The 17166-nt window shown below is 58.2% G+C and overlaps 1 protein-coding gene across 1 annotated transcript; it reads right to left on the bottom strand.

Moving 5' to 3' along the window:
* Positions 1-2547: 2547 nt before the first annotated feature.
* On the bottom strand, positions 2548-16851 carry IGLON5 (IgLON family member 5). Its single transcript, XM_068992061.1, has 8 exons — positions 16773-16851; positions 8707-8785; positions 7599-7831; positions 5979-6098; positions 4632-4766; positions 4275-4395; positions 3524-3678; positions 2548-2636 (listed from the first exon to the last, which is right to left on the bottom strand). The coding sequence occupies exons 1-8, from the start codon at positions 16849-16851 to the stop codon at positions 2548-2550; spliced, it is 1011 nt and encodes a 336-aa protein (XP_068848162.1).
* Positions 16852-17166: the final 315 nt, after the last annotated feature.

The following is a 17166-nucleotide window of genomic DNA, read 5'->3' as shown; positions in this document are numbered from 1 at the left end:
TATTGTCTCAAGTAACAAGATGGCTGCTGCAGCTCCAGGCATCACATCTTCATACAACTGTATCTGATGACAAAAGGAAGGGAGCAGGGTTCCTTTCCTCACATGAATGAGGCGAAAATTTCCTGGAAGCCTGATAGCAAACTTCCCTTAAGTCTCATTGACCAAAAGCTGGCCATATCACCGTGAGGGAGGCTGGGAAACCAAATGTCTCAGTCTGTGTCATGGAAGGTGGGCAAAGATGAAATTGTAAACAAATAAATTAAAGCATAGGCAACAATATCTGTCTCAGGGGAAGAAAGGATGTGGGCCATTCTGGCTAAAGTTTGGTGTGAAAGAGGCCTTTGGAAAATAGAGACCTTGGATCTTTTTAGAAAGGTGATGGCTGGAGTCCTGGAACCTCTACATCTCTTCTATGTCAGTGAGAATTTTCATTTCTTTTGTAATCACTAGAAATCGAAAACCTAACTTGAGTTGGTTTAAACATACATTGGACTTTATTGCTTATGTAAGTGAAGGTAGGCACCAGGTAAATTTTGATCCAGTTGTTCAAATGATGTCATCAAGGACTCAGTTTCTCTAGACTTTCCACTCTGCATTCCATGGTGTTTCTATCACTCGCAGGCTCCATGTATTGTCTTCCCCACCAGTGCTATCCCCATAGACCCAAGATCTCTCCATGTGATGGAGAATGGACATCCTGCAGATCTTGACTTCATACCATTGAGCCACATTATCCCAACAGAAGAGCAGCTCTTCCTGGGAAATCCACACTGCTCTGGTGTTCCTTCTCTCATTAGCCTGGCTGGGCCATGTGCCCACCTCTGAACCAGTCACAGTGGGAAACGGGCTATGCCGAGTAGCTTCAGCCAATCAGGGGCCACCTCTGTAAATAGGTCAATTCCAAATCTACCAAAGAGAAAGGGGAGGGCAGAAGTGACGCTGGGGAGGCACCACCAATGACCAGGAGTCTGCACTCCACTCACCCATATGCTTACTGACGTTGACACTAGCAGGCGGAGACTTTGGAAAAAGGCGTTTATTGGTGTGGCGGTCTCAACACTCCCCATGAATCGGAACACACGGCCCCCAGGGCCCCCCCGCCCCCCTCCCTGGCACCCTCCCCCTCCCCTCCCTGTCCCCTGGACCCTGGGAATGGAAGACAATGTGGGATGGGGCCCCCATCTGAGGTACAGTCACTGCCCCTTGCCCCCCCTGCCCCTGCTCTGCCCTCTCTCGTCCTCCCAAGCTCCTGCTGGGTGGTATAGTTTGGGGTGGGTGTTTATAAGAGGGTCTCCCGGGAGCTGGAGTTGGTAACATCTCGGTCTGGGCTGGGGACGTCTGTGTGATGCCCCTCTCTTCCCCCACTTTGTGGGATGTGGTGTGCCAGCGTGGGGTATGCCTACAATCCAAGCTGAAGTTACAGCCTCGGAGCGCCTTTCTGACATAATTGCTCATCCTCGGGGGAACCACAGCTGGTCACCGGCTACAGGACAGCTGGAGCCAGGGGGCTATTGCTGGTCACAGTCGCTGGTGTGTGTGCGTGTGTGTGTGTCTGAGTGTGTGTGAGGGTGGTCAGGTCAGCCTTTGGGAGGGTCAGTTGGAGAGGCCAGGCAGTGGTGGACGAGCAAGCTCACACCTGTGGGCCGGCCGTAGGGGCACTGCAGGCGGCCGAAGGGAGTGGGGGAGGGCTAGGGCAAAGCACTGAGACAGGCAGGTGACAGCAGGCACCGGCCTGACAGTTGGATGGAAGCACCGATCGGCCCGGGAGAGGGCCAGAAAGTCCAGGGCGGGGAGGGACAGGGAAAGCGGGAAGGTCTCAGGCCGCTGAGCCGGTGATGGGGCCTCGGGCTCCAGGCAGGTGGTTGGTTGACAGCAGGGAGGCCCAGAGCCAAAGTGGAGATCCCGCACCTGCTCGCAGAGGTTGAGTGACAGCTTGCCAGGCAAGTCTGATGCCCCTCCCACTTCCAACCTGCCCGGGAGACAGCCTTTCAGCAGGGAGGGGAGGGGGCGGGGTACGTGCATATACTGGGAAAGCGGGAGCCTGGAAAACCTCCCCTCACAGCTTCCAGCACGAAGACCCCATACCTACCTCCAGCCAGAGGTGAGAGACAGCGGGGATGGGGGCAGTGGATGTCGGGGGGCGGGGTGCCCAGGAGGGAAGAGTGCTGGGCCCCCTTCCCCACCCACCCCCCATCCATACACACACACACACACACACATGCACACACACACACTCACGCCTACCACACACGCGCGATCCAGTTGACAGCCTGAGCTAAGAGAGGGGTGTGGGGGTGGCCAGGGGTGGGTCAATCGGAAAGGTGAACGGTGGCGAGAATGGCTGTAGAAAGATGCATAATTTTGCGTTATCCCTCACAGTGATGGGTTCTCTATAGATCTTCCCTCCTCCTCTTCCTTTTCCTCTTCTTCCTCAGCGGCCGAGAGCTCCTCCGCCCCTCGAGACCCACGGCGCTTGCTCCCCCTGCTCCTCTCGCTCTCGGCCTCAGCCCCCCCTCGCAGGGGGACGCCAGCGGCACTGAGTTCTTCCTACATCCTCCACCACAGCCAGCCCAGGGCGGAGAGGAGGGTCAGGGGCCCTGGGGGCCTCGGGGCCGAGTTTTCCAGGGATCCTGGGCCTGGGGAAAGAGAGAGGGTCAAGGGAGGAGGCCTGGAGTGGGAAGACCCCATGCGTGTGTCTCCTGGGCGTCTTGCTTCTGAGGGTCTTGTCTGAGGCCGCCTCCTAAGGGCCTTTCTGGGTTTTCACTCAGGGACCCTGCCCACCCCACACTCTGTTTTAATCTAATCATCTGGCTCTTCTCTGTCCCCGCACCCGCTCCCCCAGCCCACCCTGCTGCAAAGCTCTTTGGTAGATCTTGGCAGGGCTAGATTCTTTTGGCCATTCAGGTCTCATTTCAAAGGCTGCTTCCTCCAGGAAGCCTTCTCTGATGCGTTTGTCTACTGCTACCATCCCCAATTCTATTGTTCATTTTCTTGATAGTCCTTATCAATATGCAAAATTGTTTTTTGCTTCTGTATTTGTTGACTTTTCATTTTATTTGTGTACTTTATTGCTTTACTACTACTGCTACTAGCTGTACCAGTCCCTAGACAAAAGTGAAAGTGTTAGTCGCTCAGTTGTGTCCGACTCTTTGCTATCCCATGGACTGCAGCCCGCCAGGCTCCTCTGTACATGGGATTTCCTAGCCAAGAACACTGGAGTGGGTAGCCATTCCCTTCTCCAGGGGAATCTTCCCAACCCAGGGATCGAACCCAGGTCTCCTGCATTGCAGGCATATTCTTTATCGTCTGAGCCACCAGACCTTGCCTCTTTTGTGCCTTGCAGTGTCCCCAGCATCCAATTCCCTCCCTTAGTGGGTTCTCAATGAACACTGGTCTTGGGCTCTTTCCTAAGCTCGGGGTCAGTCGAGGGGCGGTTCTGCATCTCTACCTCCCTGGCCACGCCCATTCAGGTCGGCCCCGCCCAAGCCCCGGCCCCGCCCCTTCCGCTCCTCGGGGGACGCACGCAGGAGCCGCATGGAGGCGCTGGATGTTCCCAGCCGGTTGGCTGCGCGGCACGTGTAGTTGCCGTAATGCCGGGCGCTCACGTTGGCGAAGAGAAGCATTGAGCGGGTGCGCTCCGTCTGTACCTTCAGGCCCTCGGCCGTGCCACTGCTCAGCCTGCCGGGGATCCGGGTCAGGGACCAGACCGCAGGACCCTGGGCCGGGACCCCCTCCGGACAAAAAGCCCAGCCCCCTGACTATTAGACTCCCCGATTCCCTGTAGATCCTACATTCTGTCCCCCATCCCAGCGACCCCTAGCCTCTGGTTCTAACTCCCTGTGGAACCCGGGCCACTCCCACCGACGCCCCTCTCCAGGCACCCAGACCCTCACCTCCAACCTCTAGGGATTCCCAGGCCCTGCTAAACCTCAGATCCAGTGGTCCCCTAACCCTAAAGCTGGTGGGGTCCCCTAAGACCCTAATGCTGACAAGTCTCAGCATCACCCCCACCCCAGACCTTCTTCCTGAATAGTCGGAGGAGGCCAGGTTCCATCATTCATTACCCCAGGACCTAAATTTCCAGTAAGCCACTGCAGTTGCCCTGGGGCCCAGAGGTCCCCAACACCTAGAACCCGGACACCACCCCCACCACCCCCTAGTTCCCAGGACCCAGAACTCTGCTCCCTCTGCCCCCTCCCCGAGTCCCAAAGGACCGAGGACCCCACCACCACCACCACCACCACCACCACGGCCCGCCCCGGTGCCATCCTCACAGTCTGTCATCCTTGTACCACTGGAAATCCGCGGGAGGCACCGCCATGGCTTCGCAGCGGAGGAGGGCGGCCCGGCCCACGGCCGTGCGGGCGCTGGTCACGTCGGTGATGGTTGGAGGATCTGGCGAGGGACAGGGTCAGCGAATTTTCCCTGCCCGTGCGGACGAAAGGGTCTCGCCCCCCACCCCCTCCTTCCTCCTTCCTGGGAGTTCTCGAGCCCCCTCCTCTTAGACCCCTTCCTCCCGCAGACCCTCCCCCTTCCTCCTCTCGCACACTCTTCATCCCCAGGGACCCAGGGCCCGCCCCACTTTTGTGCCCCGTGCCGGCGGGGTGGAGGAGGAGTGGGGGGCGGCTCACAGTTGACTGTGACCAGCACGCGGCGGCTATCCGGTGCAGAGTTAACCCCGTTGTGAGTCACGCACTCGTATTCCCCAGCCTGGCCCCGCTGGATGTCGGAAATCTCCAGGATCTCGCCTTCGGAGGTGAAGCCGTCTGTGGGGGGAGGGGAGGGGAGGGGAGGGGGCGGGGCCGGACACAAACACTTAACACGGGACAACACGGGCACAACACGGACAAACATCAGCGGGGCGGACAGGCGCAGGGCCTGGAGTGCCGGGGTCAGTGCGGGGTGGGGGTTGCTGCGGTGGGACAGGGAGTGAGGAGCCTGGGACTTAGTAACTAGAACCCCGTGGGGAGGGTGCCAGGAGCTCCTGGGGCTCAGAAAGATCCAGAAAACAGACCCGGCGAGGGAGGATCCAGGATTCTGGGGTCTAGCCCTTGGGGCCCAGGGAATCAGGAGCTGGTGACTGGAATCAGCAATCCAGGTATTGGGGGTCTTAGAACAGCGCGCCCGCTCAGAAGACCCTTTGGGACTCACAGCATTCGGGGATGCAGGAACTCAAGACCAGCACTGTGGGGCTCAGATGAAGTGGCAGGGGAGGGTCCAGGGATCCGAGACCTAGATATTGCGTTCTGGGGTCCCAAGAAATCTAGGGGCTGGCGTATTTGGTCTCCCAAGACGCAGTGAGTGAGGATCTAGGGGCCTGGGAAATGGTGGTGGAAATCCAAGTGAAGGGGACAGTGTGCAACGTCTCGGATCTGGAATTTCCCATTCAGAGCCCTCTGTTTGGGGGCCGTGCTTCTCAGCTCTACCTTGGCATCACTTGAAGGGCTTGTTAGGACAGATTGTGGTGGTGATAGGGGGAGGGGTGGTTCTGACTCATGCCTTTCTGGCAAGTCTCCAGGTGATGCTCCTGCTGTGAGTCTGGGGACCATACTAAGAGAACCGCTAGCCTGAGGCATCCGGCAGAGATTCAGTAATGTGAACAGGAGACGGGAACGTGGGCTAACCTGGCTCCGGTCATCTAGTAGATGGGAGTCTGAGTCCAGGAGAATCCTGTGAGCTGGTAGGGAAGAGACTGGGGCTGCTGGAGTCGGGGATGGGGGGCAAGCTGGGATCTAGCAGGTGGGTGGAGGAAACAGCCCCAGCCTGGGAGGGCACGTGGGTAGGCCCTAAGGCTCTGGGGTCCGTTGGAGAAATAACAGGACCAAGCAGGAGGGGTAAATCCGGTCACGACAAAGCTTCTGGGGGGATCAAAGGAGGTGGGAGTGGGAGGTTCTGGGTATCTAGCAGGAACATGAGGAGCTTCGGGCCCAGCCTGTGGAGTGGGGGAAGGGACTTTCAGCCAGGGGTGGGGTCCTCACCTCGGAGCTGCCTCCAGGTGACCGTGGGCTCCGGCCGCCCCACAGCCAGGCAAAGCAGGTTCACGTTGCTCCCCTCATTCACTGTCACGGGCGAAGAGATATTCACGATGCGGGCAGGGACTGCAGACCGGAGGGAAGGTCAGTGAGAGGCCCTGTGGGTTCCCAGGGCCCAGGATCTAGGCCTGGTCCCTCCTCCCTCAGACCCAGGGGTTCAGCTGATATTCCTGTCTCTCTGTAAGGATTCCTCTGTTTCCCCTCCCCTCTGGATCTCGCCCCTTCTCCAGTCGCTGGTCTTGTGTCTTCCTCACTTTCTCAGTCTCTCTCCACCTTCCTTCTCACGTGGCTTCTATCTTCTATCTTTGGGTCTGAATTCCTCCCTTCCCATCTCTATTTGTATTGATTAGTACTATTATTCTCAGCAATTTGTTTAGCTAATGCTTGTATGGTGCCTACTGAGTGTAAGCTTACCCTGTTTTAAGTATTTCACAAAAATGAACCCATGAAACCCTCACTACTCCCCTCTGGGTGCATGCATTGTTGCTCAGTCGCTTCAGTCCTGTCTGACTCTTTGTGACCCCGTGGACTGTAGCCCGCCAGGCTCCTCTGCCCATGGAATTGTCCAGGCAAGAATGCTGGAGTAGGTTGCCATGCCCTCCTCCAGGGGATCTGCCTGACCCAGGGATCGAACTCGACTCCCTCATCGCAGGCGAATTCTTTACCAACTGAGCCACCAGGGAAGCGAGATGTTGCTCTGTTCATCAATTCTAACACATGGGGGCGTTCCCCGCCTCGACCCCGCCCCCTATGAACATTTCTCCAATCAGGGTGGCCTTATGAAGGACTCGTGTTTAACTGGCAGGTTACCCTCCCACCCCGTTTCTAGCAAGCAGAATAAAGTGAAGGTGTCCCTTCCAACGCATGACGTCTTGAATTTGATATATGACAGCGTCATCTCGGTTTTGCAGATGAGGAGTCTGAACGTCCGGCTCGCTTTGGGTGCCTCAGCCCCTGGGTGGCAGCGGCAAGGTTGGAACCGGAGGATTTGGCTCCCAGGTCAGGGCTTGTCAAGAGCAGGGCTGAGCCGTCCCTGGCTTCCTGTCTCTCCACGTGCTCGCTGGCTTCCAGACCACCTCTGATGCCATGGGTCTCTCCAGCCTCCCGCCCCCCCGCCATGGGTCTCTCCACCCCCACCTCTCCCGCTCTGAGCATCCAGCCTCCGCACGTGCTGTTCTTTTTCCTGAAGGTCTCAGCTCAGACGTGATGTCTGGGAAACTGCTTCTCCTCGGAAAGACACCTCCAGAAGGGCAGGGCCAGCCTGCCTGGCTCCTCTCTGTCCCTGGCCTGTGGAGCAGTGCCTGCACGCAGCAGGTGCTCAAGAAACAGGGCTGAGCCAACGAACGCGGGGTTTTCCTTCAAGTGCCCCCCCGGCCCGCGTATCTCTCCTGCCCTGGAGGTTGTCTCTGACTTTCTCTCCCTCTGCCTGGCTGGAATCCGTGAGGGCAGGGAGTGTGTCTGTCTTCCCTGGATGTCCCTGGGATTGACGAGGACACGAGTGTCCCCTCTCCCCAGCGCCCATCCCCGGCTCCCCCTCCCCCGCCAGGGCCCCGGCGGAAGGCTCACCGTGGACGATGAGGTAGACCTGAGTGGTGTACGGCTGGTGGCGGGTCTGGAAGGAGCAGGTGTAGAGGCCCTCGTCGCCCAGCCCCACCTGGGTGATGAGGATGGAGAACTCCTCGGGAGTGTTGGTGAGCAGCCGCACCCTCGGGTCGCTGGTCCAGCGGTCGTTGCCCGCATACAGGATGTTGGAGCGGTTCAGCCAGGCTACTCGGGTCACATGCTCATCAATGAAGCAGCTGGAGGGGAGGACGAGGGGAGGGCAGTTCTTCTCTCCCCCATCCCCGCCTGGCCCTCCAGGGTCCCCCCTGTCAAGGGGGCTTGGAGGTGGAGAGAGGAAGGCTCGCTGCATCTCCAGTTCCCACAGCAGTCCTGGGAGGCAGCTGTGACTGTGCCCACTTTACAGGTGGGCAAACAGCCTCAGAGAGGGATGACAGCTGATGTTTACTGAGTGACTGCTGTGTGTCAGAGACCCAAAAAGAGGGGGACAGACACCCCGGGGGAGAGGGACAGAGATACAGAATGACAAGGGACCCAGAGAGAGGGGGACAGACACTCAGAGAGAGCGACAGAGATGGGGGGACAGACCCACAGGAGGGCAGAGAGCTGGGGGAGGGTAACACCAGTTCTGATTAAACAGTCAGTGTGCTAAGCTCTCTAAGCTCAGCGTGTGTTGTTGTTGTTTAGTTCCTAAGTGGTGTCTGACTTTTTTGTGACTTCATGGACTGCAGCCTGCCAGGCTCTTCCATCCGTGGAATTTCCCAGGTAAGAATACTGGAGCAGGTTGCCATTCCCTTCTCCAGGGGATCTTCCAGACCCAGGGATTGAACCCGGGTCTCCTGAATTGGCAGGTGGTTTCTTTACCACTGAGCCACCAGGGAAGCCCCCGGGGTGTATGTACAGACTCTTGCATCCTCCAACAACCCAGGTGGTGGTCACCGCTCCTCCACCCATTTGACAGGTGGGCACACGGAGTCCCAGGGTGGAGCCGGGCCCAGAGTCTGGGCCCTGATGGCCTCTGTCCCGATGAGGGGGGACGTATGGGTGGAGCCTGCGGGTCAGGACAGTTCCCCTCTAAGGAGGGCGAAGGGGCAGCATTTCTGCGTCCCCCTACCTGAGTGTGGCGTTGTCGCCTTCACACACCGTGTAGTTGTCAGCAGGAGAGCTGAACTCCAGACTCTGAGACAGCAGTCCTGCGGAAGGGAGGGTAGCTCAGCTGGGCAGGACCGTGCACATGTGTACACACACACACACACACACACACACACACACACCCTGGCAGACAAACACTTCCCACACCCACTGGCACACACATTCATTGATGTTTCCAGAGACACTCACCACAGACACATGCAACGTACCTTCCGACATGCCCATGCTGACCCAGACAGGCTGGGACACACAAACCTACACACCTCCCAAGACACTGGGACAACACAATCACAGCACATAAACACATGTATATGCACACAGACACAGGTACATCAAAGCTCAAGTATACACTTACAGATGCTGTGTACAGATGTGTGCACACACAGAGACACATGCACACTCATAAACACAGAAGTGCACATGTGCAGGTAGAGACACACAAAGCTGTGCACACACAGAGAGACGTGTAAACACGGCACACACATACATGTTCAAGTGAACACACACAGATTCAAGAGTACACACACACATATCCACATACACAGAGGCACATACATATTCACAGACCCCCAAGTACACACTCATATACACAGATGTATGTACAGATGTAACAGACAGGTACACACATGTACACACATTAACTCAGAAATACACGGAAAGACAGGCTGCAGGCAGATACTCAACACCCACACGTGTGCACACAGACACCCAGACACACAAACACCAGCACACACACAAACACGGGTGTGTGCGAATATTCACGGACACACATCTATCACAGACACCCAGGACGCCCTCTGGCATGGTGTAGCGATCCCCGTGTGCACACAGACTGCCCCGTGTGCCCGGGCCCAGCGGGGCACTCTGGCAGGCGCATGCCCACTCCTGCCTGCCCGCTCCAGTGCCCCGGCGCTTGGCAGAACCCCCGCCCCCACCCATTCATCTCTCCGTGGACTGTGGCCAGAGGCTGGACTGGGGCCAGGGAGTGGGGGCTGGGCCCGCGGAGGCAGCGGATGGAGACAGCACCAGGCGGGGGAGAGGAAGAGGCCGGGTGACCTTGGACGCCAGGGGAGGCTCTGCCCAGCTTAGGGCTGCCCCGGCACCCGCCCCGGAATGAGGAACTGATTAATCTGATGAATTAATTGCCCGCACCACCCTGATGACTCCCGGAGGCCCTCTCCATCTGCAGCCCCTCTGGACGCAGCTGGGGCAGAGCCAGGGCGGTGGGCTCACCAGGCCCTGGGATTTGGGGCCTGGGTCCTGCAGCCCTCACCCCCAGCTCACCCGCGCTGGAGCTGCTCTGGTCATTTGGTGAGCCCTGGAGAGAGGGAAAGGACTCACCAGCCCTGAGCCTGGCGGAGAGGATGTGCAAGGACAGCCCTAGGAAGAGGAAGGGGCAGCCAGGGGACAGACAGACACAAGGGCCCGGGAAAGAGTCAGCCCCAGGGACAGGAAAAAGTCCCACCCACGACAAGTGGGTCCGCTGAGGGACAGAGGCATACACACTTAGGCTGAGGCACACAGCCCGGGACACTCCCTCGGGAGAAGGTCAGTTAGAAGAGACAGCTCTTTCCCAGAAGCACGCCAGTCGGCCATCAGCCATGACACCCTGACCAGCCCCCCCCCCGCCGACATAACCAGATGCACACGGTTACACACATGTAGCCCAACACACGCAGGTGCCAAGTCTACACACAGTTACAGCCCTGCACAAAGACTCTCTCTCTCTCTCACACACACACACACACACACACACAGGCTTCCTCGGTCACAGTGACCTCCCAGCTGGAGGGCTATGCTCATCCCCACCCCCGACCCTGGACAGTCGTGCATGAAGCTACAGCCTGAAACAGCGACACATGGACGGAGGCTCTCAAATACAAAGCAACTGCCCTGGGCCAAGAGTTGGGCACATGCAGCCATGCTGTCACCTACAATCAGATCACACACAGCCATGCACACACACACACGCATATGCACACCCCATAGATCTGTCACACTCCTGGGCACACACATCCCAGACCAAGCTTGCGCCATTTCAGCACCGTTGACATTGGGGGCCGGATGATTCTTCATCATGGGGCTGTCCTATGCAGTGTAGAATGTTTGAGGGCATCCCGGCTTTGACCCCCCAGATGCCAGGAGCTCCCTCACCCTAACCAAAAATGCTGGCGTCGTTAGATGCCTCCTGGGAGCCAAAATCACCCTGCCCTCCCCGCCGGCCACTTCCCCAGCCCTCGGATAGCAACTGTCCCAGGTTCAAGGAGGCCTGCCCCAAGCCGGGGGGGGGGGATTGAAGAAGGAGCTGTCCAAGGTGCCCCCGAAGCCTCAGGGTAGAACCAAGGGCTCCTGAGCTCAGCCTCGGGCCCTGGGGTAGGGTGCGGACCCCACAGGAGAGGGCAGGATCTTAATCACATATCCCAGGAGACAAATAGACAGACAGACAGACACACACTGTTTGCCAGAAGGATCTTTCCAACACTCAGAGGGCCTCCAGGACGAAGTCCCCGCCCCTCAGCCTGGCATCCAGGGCCCTGACATCTCTGTCTCCTGCCTCCTTTCCCCTAGTGCGACCCAAGTCTGCATTCCCCATTTTTCTTCCCCCTCTCTCCCTCCCACTATTCCCCATCGAAACGCTTCTCCTTCTCCAGCAACCTGGTATATGGCGCCTCTCGGAGGAGAGACGGCCCATCCGAGCCCACACAGCCTCTCGCTCTTTTCCCAGGGCTCCGTGTATCAGAGGCGTCTGCCTCCCCCACCTGCTCCTCCAGGGCAAGGCCCGGCTCAGACCATCTGCGTCCCCAGCACGCCCAGCTGGGCCCTGGCTGAGGGCGGTCTCAGGAGATGAGTGATGAAGTTATCTCAAGTGGGTCTTGTATGCCTGGTCTGTGTGTCTATAAATTTGGATGTCTGCCCGTCTGTCTCTTGCAGTTCCCCGACTCCAGGCTCAGGAGGACCTGTGTGCTGTGTGACCTTGAGTAAGTCCCTTCCCCTCTCTGTGTGTCAGTAAATGGAGGAGAGGGTCAGGTTAGCCATCCCACCACCCTGTCTGTCGCTGGGCCCGGCCCCACCATCTGTCTGAGTCCCATTCACTGTCCCTCCCTCTTAGTCTCAATCCCTTGGACTGTCTCGCTCTGCTCTTCTCACCAGATGGGAGCCTCTCAGGGTGGGGCCTGGGCTCCTCACCTGCAGCATCACCCTATGCACAGTCTGACCCGTAGGCGGCCTCAAGACGTGTTTAATAGCTAAATAAATAAGCCAGTGCACATGAGGTCCCCTTTGTAGGAATTCTGCTTGGAAAACACTGAATCCCTACTCTTTCTAGTCCTCTTTTGTTTTCCCACAATGCCTGCACTACCTCCCTTAGAGCTCAGATCACACTGTGGTGACTGTCTGTGTCTCTCTCCCCTATCAGACTATAAGTTTCTTGAGGGCAGAGCCTGAGTCTGACTCAGGTTTGTGTCCCCAGGATCTCCCAGCACCAGGCCTGGCCTGGAAGGCCTTGGGAAAAATTTGTTGAATGAGTGAATGTAAATGGATGCCTGCAACATGCTGTGCCAACTCTTGAACTCTTATGCATTCTTCAAAACCCCAGCTCAAATGCCCCCTCCTCCAGAAGTACATCCCTGACTATACAAGGTGGACAGTTCCCACTGTCTCTATTGAGTACCCTCTGATTCAGCTGTTACAGCATCCAGGTGTTTTCCCTTCCTGACCAGGAGTTCTCTGAAGGCCTCCCCCAAATTGGACTTAGAGAACTGTTGGTAGGGGGGCTGGATATCTCTAGAGATTGGATAAGAAAGCCCTGAGGAGCCTGGGCTGATAGATCAAATGTCTGTCCCATCATTTCCTGACTGGATGACCCCCGGCCAGTCTGAGCCTCAGTTTCCTCAACTGTAGAAAGGAGAAAAATGGTATTTCTTCCCTCAGCAGGCTTTTTGTCAGGGATTCCATGAGAACATGCAAGCAAATTGTTTAACTCAGCGCTTAGCAGGCAGAAATGCTTGCTGCTCTTAACAGCACCTTCTTTTTAAAGAAACATCTACTGCTATCCCAGGTTCGGTGTCGGTCCCCTGGGGGTGGGGAAAGGGCAGGGCCGTTCTGGGCTGTAGGTTGCTCTATGCCCAGCACCCACCCCTGAGCCCGGGACTCAGCATCTGTTCTGCTACTACTAAGCAAACATAACCAGCCTGCTAAATGAATGGACTGGGGAGCCTGGCTGCCTAGGTTCAAATCCCAGCTGCACCACCGAGCTACACAAGTTACTTCCTGTACCAGGGACTCAGTTTTCCCACCTCTAAATGGGGCCCATCAGGGACCATCATCACGGCTCACTCACTGGCTTGAGGGGGAGAGGATGAAAGGTCACCCAAGCAGGTTCCTGCTAGTTAAGCACCTGCAAACAGCTCTACTTGTGTTGGCTGGTGGGATGGTTATGTGGCAGGGAGCAGCCTGGCGGTGGATCCAATTGTGATGGGAGGGACCATGTGGGTCTCTGCCATTCCAGACAGGTGACTCTCATGTGCTGTGCTGTGCTGTGCTGGGTTGCTTCAGTCATGTCCAACTCTTTGCAACCCTAGGGACTGTAGCCCGCCAGGCTCCTCTGTCCATGGGATTCTCCAGGCAAGAATACTGCAGTGGATAGCCATGCCTTCCTCCAGGGAATCTTCCCGAACCAGGGATTGAACCAGTGTTTCTTAAGTGTCCCGCATTGGCAGGTGGGTTCTTTACCCACTGAGCCACCTGGGAAAGCCCAAGAAAAGGCTAGTCTAACTGCCACTGAAGAGCCCTCAGACCCCTCTTCCTCTTGGCTGACCTCCCAAATCTTCCTTATCACTGATGTCCAGTGTCTTTAGGCTGAGCCTAGAGCCCTGGAACTTTCCATGTGCTGGCCGTTTCTTTCCACTGGTCCCTTGTGGCTCAGCTGGTAAAGAATCCGCCTGCAATGCAGGAGACCTGGGTTCGAACCCTGGGTTGGGAAGATTCCCTAGAGAAGGGAAAGGCTATCCACTCCAGTATTCTGGCCTGGAGAATTCCATGGACTATATAGTCCATGGGGTCTGAGCGACTTTCACTTTCACTTTCCCACTGCAGGGCCTTTGCTTCTGCTCTTCCCAAGGAATCTTTCCAAGGCTGGCTCCTCCCCTCCTTTCAGTCCGAACTCCACTCAGCGGCTCAGATGTTACCTGAGCTCCCAAGGCCAACTCGTCTGCCTGCCGAGTCATGCTCATTTCCTCTGTGCTCATCACTCTCTAAAATCACCTGTTCACTTTGTAGGGTTGGTTTTAGTCGGTGGATCTCTCTCCATCCCACTAGGATGTAAGCTCCAGGAGGTCAGGGACTCCACTGCTGTGTTTATAGATCCCCAGTGTTTAGAACAGTGTCTGTGTACCTAGTAAACATGTGTTAAATCAGCTAACAAGGCAGCGCCCACAGTCTAGACAAACTGGGTGCTTGGGGGACCCCCTAGAGAAGGGTCCGCATGCCTGTGTTCACCCTTCCCCTGCTTCATTTAATACGGCAAAGGAACCACCCCCAAATCACCAGCTGCAGCTACTTTTCTAAGTGGATGTGTGGATGCGTGTGTGTGTTGGCATAAAGAATTTAGAGGGGAAAAAAGTAAAGACAGAGCAATATCTACAGATGCCAGGGAGGTAGAGTTGAGTGGAAAAAAGCCAGTTGCAGAGAAATGGCTTTACTTTGTTTCTATCTTGGGAGAAACGTCAACAAACTAACCAATCCTTTACAGACGCTGAACTCTGCCTGTCTGACCGTGCAAGTGAGAGGCTACTGGGGAGGCTGAGGACCCTGGCTCTCTCTTGAGACTGGAACATGGGGGGGGGGGGGGGGGTGGCGGGGTTTGCTTTAATGCATTCTTGTAGTGGATGGCTCACTGGTATGCTCTCCTCCTGTAATCTGGAAACCATCAAATGAATAAAAGAGAGGAGGAGATGCAATCTGGCGTGACTTCCACCGGCTTTTTCTCAGCCTCAGCCGTCAAGCAGCGGTGGGTAGGTGGGGCTGTCTTTCCAACCCTCTAATCCTGTCTCAGCTCACCTGCCAGCCCCTCTGCCCTCTGTCCCTCTGGTCGAAGTCCCTGGTAGGGAACAAACTGGCCCAGAGGTGGGAATGGACTTGACCTAGGTCACAGACCATCTCCTGGTTCCACTGAGCTCCCAGCCCTGCACGTGTGAACAACAGTTACTTCTAGGGTTCTGAAGAGTCAAAGTAGAAGGCAAATGGAAAGTGATCTTGCGAGTAAAGGAAAAGAGAGAGGAAAATGGAGAGGTGAAGGGAGAAGGCCAGAGACATTTCAAAGGACAAGGAGGAGAATGAGTGACCCGGGATGGGACGTGAGTTCCCAGAAGTGGATGAGGATCAAGGCACCATGTGAGGGGCTGGAGAGACACACACAGGGTGTGACGGGGACAAGCAGTTCCAGAGGCCGAGCGGGCCAGGTGTGGAATTGTGCTGAACCCAGCAGCGATGGAGAGCCAGCGACCCAGCCACGGAGACCAACGGGATGTCACCCCAAGCCAGGAAGCCTCCAGAAATGGCTGAGACGTGAGAGAGACCGAGAGAGACAAGCGACAGAGACAGAGAGACACAGACAGGCAGGCAGAAAGTCAGACAGGGATTGAGACGGGCCAGGTGGGAGGGGCACCCAGACGCTTTGCACCAGGGAGGGGTTGCTCCCCGCCACCCGCCCCGCCCCGCCCCAGCCGCCTGCATCCCGTGTGACTCCGGCTGTCTGCAGGTGCGGCTCCGGGTCGGACGGGGTGACGGGTGTTTATGTGGCTGTGCCTGACGGGCGTTGTGTGGGTGGGAGCCGGAGAGCCGCTGTCTCGCAGCTGTCTCGCGGAGACTGTCGGAGGTTCTAGGATGTTCCCGACTGTGTGTTCCTGCCTGTGATTCTGGGTCAGGGCAGGGCCCGAGGGCGATTCTCCAGAAGCACTAAATGAACCCCGGGCCCTGCCTCCAGCCTCCTAGCTCTCCCCTCCCCTCCTTAGGGGGTCATCTCTTGGACCACCCCCAGGTCTCCTGCCTGCTGGGAGATACAAGGTCCAGCTATACATCTTCTAAACAGAGACGGCCAAGTTCACCACCCCCCAGCCTCTCCCCTACCATTCTTCCCTTCCAGCTCTACAAAAGACCAGCCCCCAGCCCGCCCCCCACCGCCCGCCCCCCGCCTTGCCTCAACTAGGAAGACTGATACTAATCCCTGACCCCGGGTTAACCCTTCACTTCCCGCGGTCCTCAGTCACCCTCTGTCCTGCCCCAAACCCAAATATTCAGCCAGGGCTTTCCACATCTGGAGTCCCCAGCCCAGCACCCCAACTTCTTGGATCTCCAGCCCCATCTCCCCTTACACATAAATGCAACCCTCCAAATACTGACACTTTCTCCCAACCTAGACGAGCCAGCTGGGGAATTTCTGTCCTTTCCCAGCTGAGAGACCAGCCCCACCCCCTTCTTTTGCCGCCCGGGACGGAGGTCTCTGGACACCCCTGCCCCCATCTCTTACTGACCCTGGGAACCTGGGAAGACATCATCCCCTCAACCTTCCCCCTGAAACGCCGACCCTAGCCCGCAGGCCGGGACCCCCAGGGGACCCTCGCAGGCAGAGAGGAAGACCCCCGACGGGGCATCTCTCTGCCTACCCCCCACCAACTCAGTTCAGAGATCCTGCCCGGGGACCCTTACTTAGCGTCAGATTTCCCCACCACGATCCCGAGCCGCAGACTCCCGCCCCCAGGTCCGCGACCCTCTCGCCGACCGGGAGAAGCAGACCTCCGCCCCTAGGCCCAGGCTCGGGCCCCAGGACGCGGACCCCTGCCCCCGGGCTTGGAGCCAGACGTCTGAGGACCCCTCTCCCAGCCAGAGGATGCTGCCCCCGCCCCCCCGGCCCAGACCTCGGCGTCCGGGGGCCTCCTCCTCCCCGCCCGGGGATGCTCTATCCCCCGCCCCCAATCCCCGCCCGGGACCCTGAAGTCCCGGTCGAGCCCCCCGCCCCCGGCGCTGCGGTACCTCGGCTGATGACGGCCAGGCCGGCCAGGGCGGCGGCGGCGAGAAGCCGGAGCCGGGCCCCGGGCGCGGGGGGGGGCATCGCGGCAGCGGCGGCGCGAAGGGGGAGGGGAAAGGGGGGGCCGGTCCGGGGCGCGCGAGGCCTGGGGGGAGAGGGGGAAGGGGGAGGGGGACCCCGCCTGCGGCTGCACCGGCCCGGGGGGCGGCGGGGGCGGGGGGAGGGGGCTGGGGGGGCGCGACGAGGCGGCCGGAGCTGCTGCAGACCCGGGGAGGGGGCGGCGCTGACGGGCAGGAAGGCCGACCAATCAGGGCAGGCGGGGGGCCGGGGAGGCGGGGCCGAGGGGGGGCGCTTGTTGGAGGGAGAGGCCTTTGTTAACTGCGGCCCGGCCCCTACCCC

The sequence above is a fragment of the Capricornis sumatraensis genome, chromosome 20, assembly GCF_032405125.1.
Source record: "Capricornis sumatraensis isolate serow.1 chromosome 20, serow.2, whole genome shotgun sequence".
In the NCBI taxonomy this organism is placed as follows: Eukaryota; Metazoa; Chordata; class Mammalia; order Artiodactyla; family Bovidae; genus Capricornis; species Capricornis sumatraensis.
The sequence above is the reverse complement of the archived record's forward strand: the minus strand, read 5'-3'. Positions and strand labels throughout refer to the sequence as shown.